General features: G+C 41.5%; 1 protein-coding gene across 1 annotated transcript; it reads right to left on the minus strand.

Moving 5' to 3' along the window:
* Window positions 1-532: 532 nt before the first annotated feature.
* On the minus strand, window positions 533-21,074 carry TM4SF20 (transmembrane 4 L six family member 20). The gene is made up of 6 exons (XM_055290843.2): window positions 20,798-21,074; window positions 20,366-20,656; window positions 17,899-18,177; window positions 9,635-9,700; window positions 4,535-4,686; window positions 533-2,485 (listed from the first exon to the last, which is right to left on the minus strand). The coding sequence occupies exons 3-6, from the start codon at window positions 18,079-18,081 to the stop codon at window positions 2,197-2,199; spliced, it is 690 nt and encodes a 229-aa protein (XP_055146818.1). The 5' UTR covers window positions 18,082-18,177; window positions 20,366-20,656; window positions 20,798-21,074; the 3' UTR covers window positions 533-2,196.
* Window positions 21,075-23,992: the final 2,918 nt, after the last annotated feature.

Raw genomic sequence — 23,992 nt, forward strand, 5'->3', positions numbered from 1 at the left:
CTGGAGCTTATAGTCTAACGGGGGACAGTGAAATTTAAGAAGCAAGCACAAATGAAAATGCAATCATCATTGTGATAAATGCTGTAAATGAAAGCATGGTAAGAGAGTAAAGGGAAACCTAGTTTTCATTAGATGGTTAGGAATAGCCTCTCAGAAAAAGTGGTATTTGTGCTGAAGTCAAGGATAAAGAGTGCTGCCAGAGATAAGGCAGGTGGGGGTAGGAATGGGGCTGGGGGTGGGGAAATGAGAGACCTTGCTAAGGACTTGAAGAGGAGAGGGCTGATGAAGCTGGTTCCTGTGCTCCTAAATCCTACAGTGATGGACGTACAAACACATGTATGTTACACTATGACAGGAATGATACTAGAGGTTTGGGTAAGTGCTCACTTGGTTTATTGGATCATGAGCACTGGGAAGGCTTCCTCGAGTAGGAGATATTTAAGCTAAGCCTTAAGGACAAGTAAGTATTTGTATGGGTGTAGGGAGAATGTTTTCATATAGTAAATGTTCAGAAAAAAAGGCTTATAAGCTCTTGATGTTACTAAATTTATTTAGGTAGCTATAATATAGGTACTGCAAATTATTTCTAGAATCTTAAGCCCAATAAACATAAACAATTGAAATATAGAAATAACATTCAGAAAATTTTAGATTTTTAGCTTTGTTGTTTTACATTTTAATGTGATAAATACACTTGTTACCCTGTTTCTTAAAGATTGGCACATATAGAAAATAGCTTTTGAAAGACTTGGGTTTTTCTAGGTATTGTTTTTTAATTAATGAAAAATGTAAACATAGGAAAATAGGAGGGTATAATGAATTGCCATGTACCTATCACCTAAATATAACAGTAAACATCTTCCCATTGCTTTTAGTTGAAGTATTTTTGCAACATATAAATATGCATTTCTTTTTTAAAAAATGAGGACATTTCTGTATACAGGTTGAGCATCACTAATCCAAAAATTCAAATTCCAGAATGCTCCGAGATCTAAAACTTTTTGAGCCACTAACATAACACCACAAGTGGAAAATTCCACACCTAACCTCATGTGATGAGTTGCAGTCAAAATTGTGTTTCATGCGCAAAGTTATTTAAAATATTGTGTGAAATTACCTTCAGGCCAGGTGTTTAAAGTGTGTATGAGACATAAATGAATTTTGTGGTTAGACTTGCATCCCATCCCCAAGATGTCTCATTATTATAGGCAGAATTCCAAAATCCAAAAAAATGTGACAGCCAAAACACTTCTGATCTTAATCATTTTGGATAAGGGGTACTCAGCCTTTATACTATAAAACCATTATCAGACCTACCAAAATTAACAATAATCCAATTCTTCTACATACTCCTCCCAATTATCTCTGACAAAGTTTACATGTGTTTAGCTGAAACATGCCTCTATTCTCTTAATCTAGAACAGTTCCCTCAAAAATATTTCTTTTATGACATTTTCCTGTTAAAAATGGGGCCATTCTGTGCCCACTGACCCACTTTTTGGATTTGTCCTAGTGTTCCCTGCAAGCTGAGAATTAGATCTAAAGACTTGATTGCATTCAGGTTATATATTTATTCTTTAAAGAAATACAATAAAAAGGTCCTGTACTTTGGGTGCGATGGCTCATGCCTGTAATCGCAGCACTTTAGGAGGCTGAGGCAGGCAGATCACTTGAGTCCAGGAGTTCGAGACCAGTCTGAGCAATATGGAAAAACCCCATCTCTACTAAAAATACAAAAATTAGCTTGGCATAGTGGCACGCGCCTGTAGTCCCAGCTACTAGGGAGGCTGAGGTGGGAGAATCACCTGAGCCCAGGAGGTTGAGGCTGCAGTAAGCTGAGATAGCACCACTGTACTACTATACTCCAGCCTTTTTTGAGACCCTGTCTCAAATAAAATTTAAAAAAAAGGTCCTGCACTTTTATTTTCAGGATGACTTCCGTTCCTTCTCATCCTCCTTCCCTTCTTTCTCTACACACAATGAAGAGGTAAAAAGTTTGAATAGTACAATACAAAACTAATTGAAAATTTTCTCCACCTTTCCCAAATCAACCACCGATATGAGAATGTTATGCATTTGCAACATGCTTTCTACGTGAAGGGTTGATTTTTTAAATCATCTCAAAGATGACTTTGTAAACAAGTGTGCTTCTCAAATTATTCAGACTACTGATACTTACATTTTATTCCCATTAAACTACACAATTTGACTTCTTCGCTTAGAGACACCACACAGACAGCCAAGGAAACCAATGACTATCTGACTGAGCCCAAACAGGAGCTCCAGAATTCCAACAAGCAATAGACCTAAAAATACTGAGAAGTGGATAAGCCTATGTTTGTTTTCTTCAGAATCGAAGTGGAAACTAGATGCTGTCCAGCCACTCGCTGTGGTGGTGTTACTGGTGGGTTTATTGAAACCAGTAGGAGGTGCACAAGAGTCGTTGAAAAACCATTGCAAGTTGAAGGATTCTGGATGAATGTCACTGAAAAACAAAAGATAAAAATCAGATATTCAGAAATATCCCTGACCAAAGGAATGTAGCATTGTGCACATAAAAGAACTAATGAAACAGAATGTACTTTTGAAATATTGTGCCCAGAAATGACAGAGATCAGGGTTTCTGAGCATGTGTCCTTATACTCTGCTAGTTACAAAACTTTTATTACTTATATAGCCCATCATTTAACAAGCATCTCTATGGTACATCTTCTCTTAGGTTGAACGATATGAAATGCTGTTTTGGGATGTCAGAAATAGTTGAATGTCAACAGTTTTTCGTGGTTCAACCTATTTATTTTATTTATTCAGATACTCTTCTACTTGCTAGATATAAAAACTAAGGAGCTTCCCCTACCCCCCATTAAATGAGCTCAGTTCTTAGTGCAGAACTGCAGCACGGCGTCCGCTCTTCAACCAGATGTACGGTTTTTACTGATTAAATATGTCTGATTAAAGTGAGATGTGCCTGTTCTTAACAGGGCTATGGAAAATGAGAGACTTTTAGCCCTAACACATCTATCTCAAGATGATTTTTTGTTTGTTTACTGTAGAGTAAAATGGAATGTTCTTAGGGAGTTTGCATTGCTGGATATCAGCAACTGACATTCAACCTGGGAAAACAACAGTATTTTCTGCACATGGAATATGAGTGTTCTGTGAAATGTGTAGCAAGCCAAGGATCACTCTCTTGTAACTTTGCTAGCCTAGCCCATCTCCCCAACTAGGCTGAGAATATCTGAGTGCTATTATCTGCAGAGCTTAGCCTGGTGCCTGGTACATTGTAGGCTGTTGTCATTCCCTGGGGATTTAATGTGCGTAGCATCTGTGGTAGAAATCTTTAACCCTTTACTTCAAGTCTATTAGTAAGGAGACTTTCCTTGGCTTTGTTTGTTTTTGAGACAGTCTTACTCTGTCACCCAGACTGGAGTGCAGTGGCTTGATCTTGGCTCACTGCAACCTCCACCTCCTGGGCTCCAGCAATTCTCCCGCCTCAGCCAGCTGAGTAGCTGGGACTAGAGGCATGTGCCACCATGCCTGGCTAATTTTTGTATTTTTAGTAGTGACGCAGTTTCACCATGTTGGCCAGGCTAATCTCAAACTCCTGACCTCAAGCGATCCACCTGCCTTGGCCTCCCAAAGTGCTGGGATTACAGGCGTGAGCCACTGTGCCTGGCCTTCCCCGGGTTTTGATTCAAAACAAATATGCTACACAAAATTTGAGGGACTTTTCTTTTTTAATGTAGCAAGGTAAGGGAAAAGGAGAAAAAAAACAATTTTTTTTACGTAACTACAAAAGTAAATTCTGGTTATTTGCTAAACTGAGCAGCCTATACAGAGAGCTAATGGATTAGATAGTTTTTTTCTTCCAGTTTTTACAAATTGTGTCTAGATTCAGTCACAGAATGATCTTAAAAGACTAAAATGAGCCACTTATTAAGTACATGTAACTCTCCAATATTATTTGTTATTACATGACTTAAATTTTGGATTCATTCCCATGCATACAGTATATTTATAGCATGTCTGTATGAATCCATTGGTTGCTCTGTTCCATTTAGGCCTACAGGCAAGGCTCTGCATTTTATTTATTGTGTTTTTATTAAATTTTAAAAATTGTAAATGCAATATTTGCTCATGGTTTACAAATTTAATTAATTCAGAAGTGTAGAAAGTAAATGTTCTCTTCACTCTCCAAGGATGAAAGTTAAGTTTCTGGTGTATATTTGCATAATTTTTTAATATACATACACATATGTAACTAGATTTTTGAAAGACAAGCATAAGCCATTTGAGATCAACTAGTCCTTTTAGACAATATCTAAAAGTCCTTTTAGAGCACTGTAAATCTAATGATTCCTCCATTTTGATGTGGAGTTGTGCTAACTGGCGTTAATGTACTAAATTCCTAAGAATCTGTTTGTCCCGGCAGTTGCATCAAATAAAAACATGGCATTGTTTCAGTACTGCATTAGTCTAATCAAACTAGTTCAACTGTATAAGACAGTAAGCCTGTGAAAATCAAGTTACTTACCTGATGTTTTTCAATGAAAATTCACAATTGGCATTACTGTTGCCTGGAGAATTACACATGAGAGGACCTTTTAAGAGAGCCTGGATGGATATCAGCATGCAATACAGAGCACCAATGACTGTGATTACACTGAAAAGTGATGAAAGAAACATCTGAAAAATAAAATAGAGCCATTTGCACATGTTATCTCATGTTCTTGATCTGTTTCAAGCTTCAGGAGCATATACAGTCTTTTTTTAATCCAGTCACCCTAAAATCCTGGATCTTAAGATCACGGTTTGATTAGGTGTGAATGATACAAAAAGGCAGAGGGCAGTCTCTGCTATTTGATTATACTCACTAAAAGATGGTTGGAGCTGGGCGCGGTGGCTCACACCTGTAATCCCAGCACTTTGGGAGGCCAAGGTGGGTGGATCACCTGAGGTCAGGAGTTCAAGACCAGCCTGGCCAACATGGCGAAACCCCCTCTCTACTAAAAATACAAAAAATTAGCCGGGCTTGGTGGCAGATGCCTGTAATCCCAGCTACTTGGGAGGCTAAGGCAGGAGAATCACTTGAACCTGGGAGGCAGTCATCCGAGATCGTGCCATTGCACTCCAGCCTGGGTGACAGAGCAAGACTCTGCCAAAAAAAAAAAAAAAAAAAAAAGGATGGTTTGGCTTGTCACTGTCTCTGGAAAATCTCAACTTTCATATTCCTCTGAGCCTCATCTGTTTCTTCTGACCACTGAGATCTAGTTCCTCCCTGTTTTATGTACTTCATACTTCATAGAATCTTGACTGGATCTTTTTTTTTTTTTTTTTTTTTTTTTGAGACGGAGTCTCCCTCTGTCGCCCAGGCTGGAGTGCAGTGGCGCAATCTCGGCTCACTGCAAGCTCCGCCTCCCGGGTTCACGCCATTCTCCTGCCTCAGCCTCTCCGAGTAGCTGGGACTACAGGCGCCCACCACCACGCCCGGCTAATTTTTTGTATTTTTAGTAGAGACGGGGTTTCACCGTGGTCTCAATCTCCTGACCTCGTGATCCGCCCGCCTTGGCCTCCCAAAGTGCTGGGATTACAAGCGTGAGCCACCGCGCCTGGCCGACTGGATCTTAACTACCTTTATCTTCATGTCTGGTCTCTTGGCTCCCAACTGTTTGGCCCTGATACTTTAAGTGGCCAGTTGCCAGCGTCCTGCAGTGATCAGTCATCAGCAGAGAGTTAGAACAGGACTTCCCAACCTCAGCACCTATGACATTTGCACACTTTGCTGTGGGACCTTTCCTGTGCAGTATAGGATATTTAGCAGCATCCCTCATCTTTACCCACTAGATGCCAATATCACCCCCCCACCCCTTGCCACCTCCAGCCCAGTTCTGACAACCAAAAATGTCTCCAGACATTGCCAAATATCCTCTTGGGGTGGAGGTGGGTGGGTAAAATAACCCGCTGGTTGAGAGCCACTGTGTTAGAAAGATTGTACACATCTTTATTTCATGAGTCAGTCATGAGAGCAGAAGAAGGCATGGAATTTGGCATAGGAAACTGAATGAAAGTTCGTGTTTGTTTTTCCAAAAATAAGCTCTTAGGCCAGGCACAGTGGCTCATGCCTGTAATCCCAGCAGTTTGGGAGGCCAAGGAGGGTAGATTGCTTGAGCCCAGGAGTTCGAGACTAGCCTGGGCAACATAGTGAGATCCCATCTCTAAAAGAAAAAAAGAAGGAAACTTTTGTATTGTTTCAGTGAAGTTGTTAGTCACTGATGATTATTTCAAAATCAGCAGAAATGAAGCGAGGGAATGCTTTTTCTTTTCCTTTGCTGGAATAATGCAGCTCCCACAGGATTTGTGTGTTGTATTCTTGAGACCTGCCTTTTATGAGTGCAGAATAAGGTGGCTACCTATAGAGTTGTATTGAGGGATGTTGTACTTTACATATATCTTCTCATTTAATTCTTTTCATAACCCCAAGAGGTAGATACTATTATTATTTCCATTTTATAGATGAGAAAACTGTGTATCATGGAGATGGACAAAACTTGTCAGGCTCTCACAGCTGGGAAACACTTTAATCACTATTCTTCTTCCAGCCAAAAGTTCAGAATGATGGATTTGGAGTCTACTTCAAATCTTGATTCTTCCATGCTACTGTGACTTGTGCAGTTACTTAAATTTACTCATCAAGAGGTGCCGTGGTGTTTATTTTTAGCCATCTATTATTATTATTATTTTTTTTTTTTTGAGACAGAGTCTCGCTCTGTTGCCCAGGCTGAAGAGCAGTGGTGCGATCTCCGCTCACTGCAAGCTCCGCCTCCCAGGTTGACACCATTCTCCTGCCTCAGCCTCCCGAGTAGCTGGGACTACAGGCGCCCGCCACCACGCCCAGCTAATTTTTTGTATTTTTAATAGAGACGGGGTTTCACTGTGTTAGCCAGGATGGTCTCCATATCCTGACCTTGTGATCCACCCGCCTCGGCCTCCCAAAGTGCTGGGATTACAGGCGTGAGCCACCGTGCCCGGCCGCCATCTATTATTTATATATATATATAATTTTTTTTTTTGAGATGGAGCCTTTCTTTGTTTCCCAGGATAGAGTGCAGTGGTGCTATCTGGGCTCACTGTAACCTCTGCCTCCTGGGTTCAAGAAATTCTGCCTCAGCCTCCCAAGTAGCTGAGATTACAGACGCCCGCCACCACACCTGGCTAATTTTTTTATTTTTTATTATTTTTTTTTTGTATTTTTAGTAGAGACAGGGTTTCACCATGTTGGCCAGGCTGGTTTCAAACTCCTGAACTCAAGTGATCCGCCGACCTCAGCCTCCCAAAGAGCTGGGATTACAGGCATGAGCCACCGCACCCGGCCATATTATCTTTGAGTTCTCATCGCTACAAAAGGCCTGGCTTTAGAAAGTGATTCCAGGCATCTGTATTTCCCCTAAAGGGGATTCACTTAAATGATTCAGCAAAACCATTTTGTATTCAGAAGCAAAAATAAGAACTGGAAAAAGGGAACAAGCAAAGAACAGTTAAAATAGGGGACAAGCCTTGGTCAACCCTTTCCCTTCCTCCCAAGATGTAGCCTTTGCCACTTGTCTCATGTTTTGGTCTTATCTAGGCTTCAAAGACACCAGGTACGACTTAAACACCAGTTCTTAGATGATACACCTATAGGAAAAGCCTATATAAGTGTTTTGATATTTTTGATTTCAGGAATTCAGAAATGTCTCAGGATGTCAAGAATGTTGTGAGCACCATATAGAAAAGATACAAAGTCAAATTCCAAATTATTATCATTTACAAAGAAAAGTGACAGGGAAGGGAAACTGAAAATTAGTGTTTATTGAATACCTAAAATGTATTCAGAGCAAAAATAGACTAGAACTAATTAGCATAATTATTGTAATCCTAGATAAATATCAAATGTCAGAAAAAGGGTAATTTTAAAAAATATGCATCTTCCATTATGGATAGAAATATCTGGTTTGGTTTTTTTTTGTTTTTTTTTTTAGCAGTGGTTCTAACCCCTGGCTGAATTATCTTGAGTGCTTTTGAAAAAATACTGATGCAGAATCTCTGGGGGCCACCCAGGCATTGGTATTTTTTCAGTCTCTTTAGATGATTCTAACATCCCATCCGTCTTTTTTTTTTTTTTTTTTGACAGAGTCTTACTCATCTGTTGCCCAGGCTGAAGTGCAGTGATGTGATCTTGGCTCACTGCAACCTTTGCCTCCTGGGTTCAAGAGATTCTCCTGCATCAGCCTCCTGAGTATCTGGGATTACAGGCATGGGCCACCGCACCCAGCTAACTTTTGTATTTTTAGTAGAGACAGGGTTTCACCATGTTGGCCAGGCTGGTCTCGAATTCCAGACCTCAAGTGATCCTCCCACCTCAGCCTCCCAAAGTGCTGTGAGCCACCGTGCCCAGCCTAATGTTTCCATCCATCTGAGAACCATTGCTTTGAAAGCTCAAGCTCAGCCAAGCAGATCTACTGTGACTGCTTGCTGTCAATCTACCCCTTCTACAGGGAATTATGGGAGCCCTTATGTTGCTTAATAGCCATGTTCATGGTATAAAGATTGTGAATTGTGGGGTGCTACAGTGGGTTTGGATAAAAATCCACTTACTAATGTGCTACACTGGCAAATTATTTACTTTCTCTGAGCATCCGTTCCTTCATCAATAAAACACACATCTTACTTTTTCCCGCTTAAGGGTTTTGAGAGAATTAAATGAAATGGCATATCTGAAAGTGTTCTGAGCAGAGTGACACTCAGGTTAATAAATCTTAATTTACTTTTAACTTCATTACGACTTTATACATAGTGGGTAGGCATTAAATGTTTTGGGGGAAAAAAACCTGGCAGCTCGTTTAGTTTAACTGGATAAGGGCGTTTGTCATTCTAATCCTAGCAAACCAGTCTGTCATTGCATGAGAGAACTGAGTACATTTTCCCTGAGTGTTTTATATATACCACAAAAAAATCACACCTGAGTATTATGAAATTGATTGCAGCTGTGGGTGTGACTTATAAATCTCCTTTCTTTGAAAACCTTTAGATTGAGGAAAGGACAATCCACCGAAGACTGAAGAAGGGACAGAAGGGCCAACTCTAAATGTTTGTGGGACAAAAAACCCTTCTCACTTTTTCTACTTCTATATGATCATCCTAAATAGCATGTTTCAGGCCAGGTGCAGTGGCTCAAACCTGTAATCCCAGCACTTTGGGAGGCCGAGGCGGGCAGATCACTCGAGGTCAGGAGTTTGAGACCAGCCTGACCAACACGTTGAAACCCCCATCTCTACTAAAAATACAAAAATTAGCTGGGTGTGGTGGTGCGCACCTGTAGTCCCAGCTATTCAGGAGGCTGAGGCAGGAGAATCGCTTGATCCCGGGAGGCAGAGGTTGCAGTGAACCGAGATCGCGCCACTGCACTCCAGTCTCGGCAACAGAGCAAGACCCTGTCTCTAAATAAATAAATAAAAATAGCATGTTTCTAAGGCTGTGGCTCCATCATTGGAGCCCCACTGTGATTCGGTAGATGTCAGTGACTCAGTGTGGCTTTGCTTAGGTAGCAATAACTGTTCATGCACTTCTGCTTCCACGCCGACTGCTCCATACTTACTCCAGTTCTGTTGTTGCAGCATGCTCTTTTTCTTGCTGTCAAGGACATTGTTGTTGCTGGAATGGCCTGGAAATGACATCAACAGGAAAGATGAGTATTATTACTTCTCATCAGAAGAAAAAATAGTAATCTTCACCTTCCATTTACCACCAGTTGTGGGAAATCAAGGCTGAAAGAACAAAAAGGGAATTTGGCAATATCCGTGGTTTTGTGAACCTTGTCATCCCAGTTTCAACCAGAAAGATTAAAAGTGGCGGCAGGAACGGGGAAATTCAAGACAGGAGTTTTGAAGTCTTCTATCTACATTCTTAGTTCACTCTGAGTCATCTGCAGAGAATTGGATTTTAAATAGATTAGGATGACTTATTTATAGATTATTTTTGGAAGAAATGTTTCTGAAAGAATTGGCTGCATCATCCAAACTCTGTTGTTTGTTTGTTTAAAGAGTAGGGGGTCTCACTCTGTTACCCAGGCTGGAGTACAGTGATACGAGCATAGTTCACTGTAGCCTTGAACTCCTGGGCTCAAATAATCCTCCTGCCTTAGCCTCCTGAGTAGCTAGGACCACAGATGTAGGCCACCACACCTGGCTAATTTTAAAAATATTTTTGTAGAAGCAAGATCTCACTCTGTTGCCCAGACTGGTCCTGAACTCCTGGCCTCAAGAAAATCTCCTGCCTTGTGCCCCTAAAGTGCTGGGACTAAAGATGTGAGCCATCACGCCTGGCCCAATTTCCCAGAAATTATATGGATTATTCTGGCAAACCTGCAGAAAAGAAATTGATGGTTTTGTTTGCCTGGCAGTTGGGAACAAATCATTCTGTCACCACACACTCCCACTAGTCTTTCTTTTCCCAGAATCCCAGCTATCTTGCTGGTTTCCCCAAGCTTATATTTGAGAATTATTTTTGGTTCTACGTTCTCCTTTCTCTTCCTATATACATGATATGTAATGATCTCACTTTATACATTAATGCTCAGAAATCTATAGATCGCATTCTGTCTTCAGGGAAATACATGTTGCCAAGGAAAGCTGTAAGAAAGAACACCATATTCTCAGGACTTGGGTTTCAATTTTTAGTATATCTAGGCAGCAGCTATGACTAGAAATTCTTACTGGAAGGAGTTTTGTATCATTGAAGGGTGGAATGTAATTATTTCCTTCCACTTGAGAAATTTTAGGCGTAGGTTTTTTGCCATCTCAGCACAGCTGCCCTTGAGTGGTTTTTCTCTCTCCTACTCCCATTTTCTAACATCTTCCCGAGCTCTGACTACATGCCAGGCACTGTTACAGGCGCTTTACATGCCATAGTTTATTCCATCCTCATAATAATCCTATGAGGTAGGTGCTATTATTATTCCCGTTTTACCAATGAGAAAACTGAGGCATAGAAAGTTTGAGTAATTTGTCTTTCTTAGACAAATTACTCAAATTGTCCTTCTACTTTCTTAGTAGAAGGGTTGGGATTCAAAACTAGTCATTTGGCCGGGCGCGGTGGCTCATGTCTGTAATCCCAGCACTTTGGGAGGCTGAGGTGGGTGGATCACGAAGTCAGGAGATCGAGACCAGCCTGGCCAACATGAGGAAACCCCGTCTCTACTAAAAATACAAAAATTAGCTGGGCGAGGTGGTGCACACCTGTAGCCCCAGCTACTCAGGAAGCTGAGGCAGGAGAATTACTTGAACCTGGGAGACAGAGGTTGCAGTTAGCTGAGATCATGCCACCGCACTCCAGCCTGGCGACAGAGCGAGACTCCGTGTCAAAAAAACAAACAAGCAAATAACAACAACAACAAAAAACTAGTCATTTGGGGTGCAAAGCCCAGACAGTTTTTTTGTTTTGTTTTGTTTTGTTTTTTTGAGACAGGGTCTCACTCTGTCACCCAGGCTGAAGTGCAGTGGCATGATCACAGTTCACTGCAGCCTCAACATCCGGGGCCCAAGTGATCCTCCCACCTCAGCCTCCTGAGTCATTGGGACTACAGGTGCACGCCATCACGCCCCATTATTTTTAATTTATTTTGGGGGGCATTTTTTGTAGAGACAGGGATTTTGCCATGTTGCCCAGGCTGGTCTCAAACTCCCGGGCTCAAGTGATCGCCTCAGCCTCCTGAAGTGTTGAGATTACAGGTGAGCCTCTGTGCTCAGCCAGGACTCTTAATCCCTATTCCACACTGACCCAAGTCTTACAATTCTCCCCTATTCCTACCTAGAGTCTGTTCATTCTCATCTTTCCTGCTGCCTTCACCCTTGCCCATCTCATTGTCCTTCCAATTACTCCATCTCTGATTCATTTATCCAAGTCCACATCTGCATTTATTCTTTCAGCACGGGTTTAAAGTTTATGCCTCTTTACAAGGCAGCTTTCCTAACAAACCTCACTACGTCTGATGATGTACTGCCTCCATGTCACTTTGTATTATTATCAAGCTTTGCTTACACATTGCCTTGAACACCACCACCCTTCTTGTTTAGAGGCCACATGTGTATATGGCTGCCCAGCCACCTTGGTGCATAGTTGAAAGCCCAGAAGAAAAGGGAAAAGCAATTTTAGCTCCCAAATAGGTATAAGTATTCATGCACTAAACATCTTTTATTGTACACATAAGCTGTACTGCCTTTTGAGCTTACAGGACAAATCATTTAGAACGGGAACTGGCAAACTATGGCCCACTACCTCTTTCTTGTAAATAAAGTTTTATTGGAACACAGTCACATCCATGTATTTACATATTGTCTATGGCTACTTTTGTGCACCAACAGTAGAATTAAATTGTGTGGAAGAGGCCGGGCGTGGGGGCTTACGTCTGTAATCCCAGCACTTTGGGAAGCCAAGGTGGGCGGATCACAAGGTCAGGAGATCGACACCATCCTGGCCAACATGGTGAAACCCCATCTCTACTAAAATATAAAAAATTAGCCAGGCTTGGTGGCATGTGCCTGTAGTCCCAGCTCCAGGGAGCCTGAGGCAGAGGACTCGCTTGAACCCGGGAGGTGGAGGTTGCAGTGAGCCGAGATCGCGCCACTGCTCTCCAGCCTGGTGACAGAGCGAGACTCCGTCTCAAAAAAAAAAAAAAAATTGTGTGGAAGAGGCTGGTTTGTAAACCTAAAATATTCGCTGAATATTTACAGTTTGCCAGCTACAGATTTAGAAATTAATGATTCTTTCAAAAGAAAGTGCCAGTGTACTCCAGCCTAGATGACAAAGTGAGACCCTGTCTAAAAAAAAAAAAAAAAAAGTGGATTGACATTACAACTTAAATGGATAAATTGTTCTATTTTCCTTGTTGTTGCAACCTGAACTCTGCTACTTTCTTGAAGATAAGTTTACTTCAGAGTTGCTAAATATTTACTTTCATGATTCATTCACAAAGGGGTTTTATAAAGGGACAATTACTTACAGTATCTAAGTCACCACCCCACTGACTTCAAGGTGTGTTAACACATCTTTGTAATGCTGTTACTGGTAATTTGACAACTCACTGTGGTTTCAACTGCCTTCCCATTTAGAGCTCCGGAAATTGGAGGGGCTTTTTAGACAGACACTAAAACTGTGAATGGTGTGTGTGTGTGTGTGTGTGTGTGTGTCTGAATTATATATAAATTTTCCAGATAATCTCCTGCCAAAATGAGTAATTATGAGAACACACTTTCTCTTCATTTCCTAAGCATATTTGAATGCCTGAGTTTTTGTAAAATTAAAAGTCTTTCTAGTCTTTTGTTTTTAAAAAGAAAGTAATGTTGTTCATTTTTTCTTACAGAAACCCCTAACTGTATTTAGTTTTAGAAGCTACATGATTTTACAAATGAAGTGTGGAAAAACTTTAGACCATTAAAAATTCTGTGGTGAAATTCAGACTTTTGGGAGTCCTCTAAGAACTTGAACATGAGAGTAACACACAAAGTCATAGCTCATTACAAATATCAAAACTATATTTTGCAGCCAGGCATGGCAGCTCATGCCTGTAATTCTGGCACTTTGGGAGGCCAAGAGAGGAGGATTGCTTGAGCCCAGGAGTTTGACCCCAACCTGGGCAATATAGTGAGACCCTATCTACAAAAAAAAAAAAAAAATTTTGAGACAGAGTCTCACTGTCACCTAGGCTGGAGTGCAGTGGCATAATCTTGGCTCTCTGCAACTTCCGCCTCTGGGTTCAAGTGATTCTCCTGCCTCAGCCTCCCGAGTAGCTGGGATTACAGGCATGTACCACCATGCCCGGCTAATTTTTGTATTTTTTAATAGAAATGGGTTTCTCCATGTTGGCCAGGCTGGTCTCGAACTCCTGCCCTCAAGTGATCCACCCACCTCAGCCACTCAAGGTGCTGGGATTACAGGCATAAGCCACCACACCTGGCCAAAAAAAAATTTTAAGATAAGCTGGGCATAGTGGTGCATGCCTATAGTCCCAGCTACTTAGGAGGCTGAAGTGGGAGGATCACTTGATCCCAGGAGGTTGAGGATGCAGTGAGTTGTGCTCACAGCACTGCATTCTAGCTTGGGTGACAGAGCATGACCTTGTCTCAGAAACAATGACCAAACAAAAACAAAAACAAAAAACCCACAAAAGTATATTTTACAAATGTTTGTCATGCATAATATCTTCTCATCTGTTTAACTTTCAACAATTTTTTTTTTTTTTTTTTTTTTTTTTTTTTTTTTTGAGATGGAGTCTTGCTCTGTCACCCAGGCTGGAGTGCAGTGGCGCGATCTGGGCTCACTGCAAGCTCCACCTCCCGGGTTCGCGCCATTCCCTTACCTCAGCCTCCCGAGTAGCTGGGACTACAAGCATGTGCCACCCTGCCCAGCTAAGTTTTTGTATTTTTAGTAGAGACAGGGTTTCACCATGTTAGCCAGGACGGTCTCGATCTCCTGACCTTGTGATCCGCCCGCCTTGGCCTCCCAAAGTGCTGGGATTACAGACAGGAGCCACCGTGCCTGGCCAATTTTCAACAATTTGTTCTCCATTAAGAATTCAATAACTGACTTCAATGAGTTACTATTATCTAATAAGTGAACTCAATGAATAAGCATGATTAACATCAGGCTCACAATTAACCTCATATAAAATAAAATGGCCTTTCTGTTTATATGTTTTCAAAGAAACATTTTGAGATCTTTTTAAAAATACTCGAACAAATAACATTTGTATTGATTTTTCCATTTAAAGTTAAAGATAATTAAGTACATTACATTTTTACTTAGTCATGGTTTTAGAAGATGAAAAGCCCACCTCCGTTTTAAGTAAGTCATGAAGCCATAAAATGAATATATTTCATGATGTAATCAATAATGAATTCCATAGTTTGTATAATTATCTACTTCCTGCAAAATCCCATTTTTGGTAACAATACTAATTTGAAACACTACAGTAATTTTGGAAAGATTTCAAGAACTATGACCAAAGTGCTTATCACAGGCAGTGATTTCTTCTCTGTTAACTTTCTTGTGTAGTTACAAGTATATTGAAAGCTCAGTATTTTGAACTAGTGAGTATTTTCATGGATGTTTTAAAGGACATATTAATAAATCCCTTTGAAAAGACTTTCTTCCACATTCTCTATCTATCTGAGGATCATGAAAATATACCTGTAGTCTGAGTCCTTTTTACCACCCACCTGTTTGCTTGTGGGCATAACCTCTGTCTATAAAGTTCATATTGGACTTTTCAAAGAGTTGTCTCATGCTTTAATGACATTCTATAATACTGAATAATAGAGATAGTCTGGTGTTGATATCTTTGATAATACTTACTGAGGGTGATAAAGTAAACTTAGCTGTAGAACAGGGAAGTTTAGATTCTCTGGAACTGTTCCACGAGCTTCTATAATCTTTCTGTGACTCAGTTTCCTGGTCACTTGACTTTATAGATTAATTTATAGATGATATCTTTCACCTCTGGCAGCCCTGAGACAGGTGTTGAGGACTATGGTACTAGCACTGATGGAAAAACAGAGTTTTGACGTCAGATAAATCTGGAATTGGGTTTCACATCCATTAGGTGACCTTGTTAACATTCCTAACTTTCTCTGTGCTGGCCTATAAAATACAAGTGATAATAAGTGCACACATTATTATAGAGACTAAATGAGATAACAAGGTAATGCATGAACCCAGTAGCTGGCCCTTGGCAGATGGCCAATAAATGAGCATTTATGTCCTTCTGTCTGTCTCTGTCTTTCTCTTTCTCTTCTCTCCCCGCCACACCCGCCACCATCCTAAAATGAAGAATACATTTAGGTATGTGTAGGTATGTGTCATCGCCACCTCAGACTCCTTTAATGCTAATACATTTTTTTTTTAATCTCATGGGATTTGTGGCAGAGCCAATTTGTATCTAAAGCTGCATGAGTTATTCTAAATGGATTGTCTTAACTCAGGAACTTCTAGGAGCTTCATGGAAATTGCTATCGTTAAGTTATGCTCAGCCAGCTGCTCCTGGCTTCTGGTGTAAGCAAATGCAAAAGAGGCTTCTACTACTCAAGTAGAGAGAAGCCTTTATAGGGAAGAAAACAGACACACAGATGTACGGTTGCTTCATGCTGTTGAGTTGCAATGTGTTTTCTGTCTCTCAGCCTGGAAGAGAGCATTCATGGCCGTGTGAAGAAATAGCCCAAAACTTTCCAAAATCTTTTTCTTTAATTAGATCTTTCTACCTAAAGCAGAGGAACAGATTCTTTGTGATGGTAAAGGAGGAGTGTTTTTGTAAATCTGGGGATAAGACCAGCAGCAGTCACTGGTCATAATTCAGAATCAGTGATTCAAGTAGAAAACTATGTCCTGAATTTCTTTAAAAATCACCTCCACAGCCATAAAAAAGGAATGAGATCATGACCTTTGCAGGGACATGGATGGAGCTGGAGGCCATTATCCTGAACAAACAAATGCATGAACAGAAAACCAAAAACTGCATGTTCTCATTTATAAGTGGGAGGTAAATGATGAGAACACATGAGCACATAAAAGGGAACAACACACACTGAGGCCTGTTGGAGGGTGGAGAGTGGAGGGTGGGAGGAGGGAGAGGATCAGGCAAAATAACTAATGGGTAGTAGGCTTAATATCTGGGTGATGAAATAATCTGTACAACAAGCCCCCAAGGTACGTGTTTACCTATGTAACAAACCTGCACATGTATCTCTGAACTGAAAAGTTAAAAAAAAAAAGTTAAACAAAAGTCACCTCTGTGTTGTATTATCTCTAAAACACTGATAATATCAGTCCTTACAGCTTGCTCTCTCTCTGTCTTACACACACACACACACACACACACACACACACACACATTCATTTATTTGGCACTAACTAAACCCCCTAGTGGCATAACAAACAAAAACAAGCCTCTTGGATGCTGAATTATCAACTTCAACATCCACATCCCCATTTTACATGTATGGAAACAAAACCATAGGATAGATGATTTGCCTGCAGTGGTATATGGGAGGCAGAACCATAGCTGAGATATTCTGCCAGATTTGAAAGCAGTTTTCCCTATACAAATGCGTCCTACCCAGGCCTACTGCACCAGAATTCTCAGGAGAAAATCCGTAAATCTAACTATTTCAAGTGCCTCAGGTGATTCATGTCAGTTATATTCAGGAATTCCATCCTGCACTGCTCTGCTGCAGATTTCAACAAAGGTAGACTTAGTAACAATCAGCAAACTATTCAACAAGCTGGATGTCCTAGGATCTATATAATAGCTGAGTCAAAAAGTCCTTGAGGCCAGAGACCCAGGATTTTAAGTCCATGTCTTTTAGCCCAACTCCCTTCAGGTACAGGCAATGCAGCTTTCATGCCTCGTAATTACCATCACCCAGGCTAGTCATCATACATGGGAATGTTTCTACTCATTCCTATTAAGCAATCTCTCACTCCTATTGCATTTTCTGTAAATACTTAGAGACTGGTATGGAGCAATGGAAAGTTGAAGGAACTAATTCAGAAGGTCCCTAACTCTAACCATAAAGCTTGGAAGAGCAGCCTTACCTGTGCCGAAATGTGAAAAATAATAACCCAGCCAACTTCTATCAATTTATTTATTTATTTATTTATTTTGCCTAGCTCTCTATCCTATACCACATAGTGTACTTTATTTAAATTACCATTCTTCACTGATGACCAATATAAATTAATGCCATACCACTGCTCCAAATTGTATCATGAGCCAAGACATAGTTAAGTGCAAGACTGGAAGGCAGCTTTTAGGATTTTGGTGAAATAGGCAGGCCCTTCTTCACATCAAGTCAAATAAATATTACTCACCATCAGACCTGCTCCTATAATTCCTGGGAACCACCACTCAAAGCAAGAGATGGGGTTTTGAGAAAATTGGTCTTCCTCAACCAAGCTGACGATTAGAGGTATCGCATTGAGAACTACTCCTAACAGCAGTAGAACCAGCAGGCTGAATCCATTGCAGGATGTCCATCCTTCGCAGCAGGTCATGGCCACCGCTGGCTCAGTTACAAACGTTGTCAAAGTGGCTATGCTTTCATGGTACTATGTTGCCTTTTATCCCAATCTTCTGGTTAAAATTTAACGCTAATAAAAAATGAATAGTGGAAAATAGTTCAGAGTCCAATAGGGTAGGACATTATTATGACGACTATGACGGGAAATGAGAAAATAATTCTATATTATGATGGGGTGAAGGAAGGAAAGCAGAAAAAAAATCTATGCGATAAATTTATGCAAGAAGATAGGCTTACAATAAGCTCCTTTAATGTACTCCTTTATTAGTATGGCTTCTAAAAAGTAAAAACAAAAGTATCCAGCTAAACTATACTTTCCTGTTCTATTGATATTATTACCAGCTATGGCAGTTTCTTCTTTTGAAATTGTTCAACAAGAAAATGAACACGTATGAGATACGGAGAAAAATATTTTCTCTGTTGCAAATATAAGAGTTTATTTCAAGCCGTATGCTCACATACACAAAATAAAATGTTTATGTCATATTATTCCAGTGTTGCAGACTAACCCATTTAGAGATAGCCTACCTAAGACATGTGAGAGCTTTGGCTAATGCTACCAGACTGAAAGATAGCCATAGGAGAGAGATTGGATGAGGAGATTATCATATTTTATTTAAGCCCTTGAATACTTACTTGGCCGTGTGCAGTACCTTACATCTCTAGACTATGGCTCCTCGAGAAAAGACAATCAGTTGGGATAGGCTTTAAAATACAAAAGTTCTGGCCAGCTGTGGTGGCTCACGCCTGTAACCCCAGCACTTTGGGAGGCCAAAGCAAGAGGTCAGGAGTTCGAGATCAGTCTGGCCAACAAGGCAACATGGCCAACATGGCAAAACCCCCATCTGTACTAAAAACAAAAAGTAGCCAAGCGTGGTGGCATACACCTGTGATCCCAGCTACTTGGGAGGGTGAGGCCGGAGAATCACTTGAACCTGGGAGGTGGAGGTTGCCATGATCCAAGATTGCACCACTGCACTCCAGCCTGGGTGACAGAGCGAGACTCCGTCTCAAAAAACAAAAACGATACAAAAGTTCTTGCTTATGCTAATTGACCATCCTGATCTAAATGGGGTCATGGTAGTTACTGAAAGACCTAGACCTAGACTGGCAGAGGCAGCTTCTTGATCCAGGCTTCCACAGTTACAGAGGCAGGGTACAAAAATGTGGTGAGCCACATACCGGATCTATATGTTTCTGCCCAGAAGCGACCCACATCACTTCTGTTCACATTTCATCGGCCAAAAAAGTCACTCAGTTATGCATGAGTTCAAGTGGGTGGAAATACAAACCAATATGTCTAGGAGAAAAGATTGGGACATTAGGCAGCTCTAATCTCTACAGCACATTCCTTCTGCTTCTGTGTAATCCCCCACTCAGCCCAGAGTATAGATTCAGTGAGTGCTGTTAGGAATGGTGAGATAATGTATGCAGCGGTGCAGTCAGTGTGGGCCAAAAGCTCGGGAGTAGTAGGCTTAGGGAGCAGCGCTCCACCCTGCAGCAGCGGGCGGGGGCACACAGCCTGGTACAAGGGGCATGCCTGGTAATGGACACTAAAACATTAGCTCCAGACTTGGAGTCCAGTTACTGGACCCCAGTGAAATGTGAAATCCTTTGTATGAAAGGATTTGTATGAAAGGATTAAAAATAACCCACCTACGGGCCGGGCATGGTGGCTCACCCCTGTAATCCCAGCACTTTGGGAGGGTGAGGTGGGAGGATCACTTGAGCCAAGGAGTTCAAGACCAGCCTGGCCAACATGGCGAAACCCTTTCTCTACTAAAAATACAAAAAAATTAGCTGGGTGTGGTGGCAGGTGCCTGTAATCCCAGCTACTCGGGAGACTGAGGCAGGAGAACCACTTGAACCCAGAAGGCAGTAGTTGCACTGAGCCAAGATCGTGCCACTGAACTCCAGCCTGGGCAACACAGTGAGACTCAATCTCAAAACAAAAACAAAAAACACCCACCTATCAACACAACACACAAAACACCGAGAATAACTGAAAGAATACAACTGGGTTGAGAGACAGGAGACACTTCCATTGTATGGTTTATATACTTCTGCATGGTTGAGATTTCTACTACAATTATATAATATTCTAAAAAATATATATTTTTTATTTTATAAAAAGTAACAACTAAAATTTACCCTCACAGTAAGTCATATAAATTATATCATTCTATAACTATATATTATAATACATAAATTATACATTTATTACTGACTTGAATGAGTGGGAGATGGTAGTTACTTACCTTAGAATGTGGGTTGTGCCATTTCAAATCTTTTTTCTGTCTTCATAAGATGTCGAATTGAAGAACTGTTTAGGTAATCATTTTATATGTAGGGAACTGGATCGGTTGGACTCCACCTGACTGTGAGAATCAAGTGCCTGATTTCCAGAGTCTTTGCCATTTGGCCAAAACTGAGTAAGCTGCATGCTTTTGCTAGTGGGCATAACATAGTTCCACTCGGGTTTGGTACTCCTTACATTTGTGGCTAAAAGGAAGCATCTGAAGAATTCTGTAAAAATGTAGAACTTTAATCTGTATGTGATGAAGGGGAAGATATTTCAGTATAAAGTTGAAAAGAGAATTAGCTCATAACTGAAGAGGAGAATGATGACCACTTTTTAGTATCTGCCCAACACACGTCTGTTTCTGTAAAAACAACCCCCCATAACTTACATGCAAGAATCCTCTGTATCCCATTTGTGTTATGGAACTTTGCTCCCCTGGCCATTGTTGATTGGAATACCAGCAGTTACAGAAGCTAAGCTCTTCCAATCTCTCTAGGAGCTTGGAATTGAAACCAAGAGAAACTAGTTATTCCCAAGTATGCATGAAATGGGAGGGCATGTGTATCCGTTAAGGTTAAGCTTAGTTGCACACAAAAAGAAATTTACAATAAAAATGGCTTAAGATAGAAAGTTATTCACAAAGTCAGGAGGTAAGTACTTGATGTGGTTTGGCCACGTCCCCACCCAACTTTCATCTTGAATTATAGTTCCCATGATCCTCCCATGTCGTGGGAGGGACCTGGTGAGAGGTAATTGAATCTTGGGGTTGGTTACCCCTATGCTGCTGTTCTCCTGATAGTGAGTGAGTTCTCATGAGATCTGATGGTTTTAGAAGGGGCTTTCCCCCTTTTGCTCATTCTTCTCCTTGCTGCTGCCATGCGAAGAAGAATGTGTTCGCTTCCTCTTCCACCCTGATTGAAAGTTTCCTGAGGCCTCCCCAGCCAACTGGAACTGTGAGTCAATTACACCTCTTTCCTTTATGAATTACCCAGTCTCAGGTATGTCTTTATTAGCAGCATGAGAACAGACTAATACAGTACTCAAGAGTTGGAGTGGCAGCGCCACTTCCTCAGAGATCCTTTCAGTGCATCTCTTCATTTGATCTCTTCATTCTCACGTTCAAAATGTGGCAACCATAGCTCCAACAATTATATCTGCTCCCCACTCAGAAGGATAAAGGAAGAGAAGAAGAAAAAATAAATAAAACAAGAAGGATCAAGGAAAAGGAAGGCTCACCCTCTTTCTTTTAAAGAGCCGTCTCATTGCCTAGAATGTAGCCACATAGCAGCATGGGAAAGGTAGTATTTATTCCAAGTGATCTGTGCCCATCTGTGCCCAGTTAAAACTGGGGAGAAGAACGAGACCAAGGGTATTGGGTAGGCAACTAGAAGTCTAAACCATAGAAGTCTAAACTAGTTTAAACCATATTTAAATTCATGAGCTTACCCAGGCATGGTGGCTCACACCTATAATCCCAACTACTTGGGAGGCTGAGGTGGGAGGAGTGCTTGAGGCCAGGAGTTCAAGACCAGCCGGGGCAACATAGCAAGACCCCATCCCTACAAAAAAATAAAAATAACGGCCAGGCACGGTGGCTTATGCCTGTAATGGCAGTGATTTGGGAGGCTGAGGTGAGAGAATCATCTGAGGTGAGGAGTTTGAGACTAGCCTGGAGACCCCATGTCCACAAAAATATTTAGCCAGGTATGGTGGCACACACCTAAATCTCCACCTACTGAAGAGGCTGAGGCAGAAGGATTGGTTGAGCCCAGAAGTTGGAGGTTGCAGTGAGCTATGATCATGCCACTGCACTCCAGCCTGAACAACAGAGTGAGACCCTTCTCTAGAAAAAGGAAAAGAAATAAAAATAATAAAAATACAATACAATACAATGAATTCACGAACCCTGCTGGGAGAAACAGAGAAACAATCTATACAAACAGAAGGAGGAGGAGAGACAGAGAGGAGAGATATTCAGAAGGAGGAGGTAGGAGACCACACAGCTTTAGAGGGTGGCAGAGAGAGGGTGACTGCCTGGTTTCTCAATGGCATTTTACATCTGAATTTCTACCCTAGGAAAACTGACTGCAGACTCTGTCTTTGTTTTCTGTGAGATGCCTCTATATTATTATCCTTTCATATTGTTTTTAGTGGGTTTCTATTTTTCTGCAACCAAAAGAGCTAAAACTGAAAGTTGCTAAAACCGAGGATAGAAAAGTATGCAAATAACTTGTCACATGGCATGCCAAAACAGCAAACGCCTCGGAGTTCAGAAAAAGGAAGATTCCGTCACGAAGGGCTGGGAGCCGGGATTCCGCACCACTTTGGAGCGTGGCTAGAATTTGGTATTAAAAGACAGAAGGGCGTTTCATAGACTAGTGTCAGTTAGTTGCAGAAAACTGAAATTCTAGCTATGGAATTGGGAAGAGATGTAATGGGAGAATCATGTGTACAAAATTGCTAGAAGGGCTAGAAAAGCAGCCTCTAGACTTATCTGCCGAAATGCTTCCCGGGTCATGACGGCTGAACTGGTCCGGGAGATGCCGCTGTCTCTGCAGTAGCCAAAAGGGCAGGGAAAGCTGGGCACGGTGGCTCACTCCTGTAATCCCAGCACTTTGGGAGGCCGAGGTGGGTGGATCACCTGAGGTTAGGAGTTTGAGACCAGTCTGGCCAACATGGTGAAACCTCGTCTCTATTAAAAACACAAAAATTGGCCAGGTGTTGTGGCAGACACCTGTAATCCAGCTGCTTGGGAGTCTGAGGCAGGATAATCACTTGAACCTGGGAGGCGGAGGTTGCAGTGAGCCAAGATCACGCCACTGCACTCCAGCCTGGGCAACAAGAGCGAGACTCTGTCAAGAAAAAAGGCAGGGACATCAAGAAGCCACCTCTAGAACGATTAAGTTCACAAACACCCCACTACGGCTGCAGTCCAGAAACCATTGCCACCGTTGTCATCACCACTCTGCACACCCCCGGGTTAGTGATTGAATGCTACAACACTGAATTCACCTCCGCCTCCTGGGCTCAAGCGATTCTCCTGCCTCAGCCTCCCAAGTAGCTGGGATTACAGGCACCCACCACCACGCCCAGCTGATACAAAAATTAGCTGGGTGGGGTGGTGGATACCCAGCTGACTACAGCTGCCTCTGCAACTGGTTATTAACTTGCATGATGCTATCTGGACCCAGGAACATTGCTGCAGTGCAGAAAACTCAACTCCTCCACCCTAATCTTCCTTATCAGCAACAACAGATAAAAGGTGGAGGAAAATGACCTTCACCTCATTTCTGCCTTTTACACCCCTCAGGGGTTGATCTAATTCTTGCAATATCCAGATCCCAGATGCAGAGAATTCTGTGCCATGTAATTTCTAATCATCTCAGCCTCTGCTATATGGAAAAAAAGCAAATACTAGAGGGACATGGAAATGGCTATTGAGCAAGAGAGTTCACTGTAGCCACCACTATGATCTCATTTAAATGGTATGGAGAAAACTTTCTCTAGAATATCTAGATCCTTTTAAAAGAATCTGAACCATGTTTGTGCTTGTAACTCTAGAATGACATGTAACATTTTAAAC

Source organism: Symphalangus syndactylus, chromosome 8 (genome assembly GCF_028878055.3).
Source record: "Symphalangus syndactylus isolate Jambi chromosome 8, NHGRI_mSymSyn1-v2.1_pri, whole genome shotgun sequence".
In the NCBI taxonomy this organism is placed as follows: domain Eukaryota; kingdom Metazoa; phylum Chordata; class Mammalia; order Primates; family Hylobatidae; genus Symphalangus; species Symphalangus syndactylus.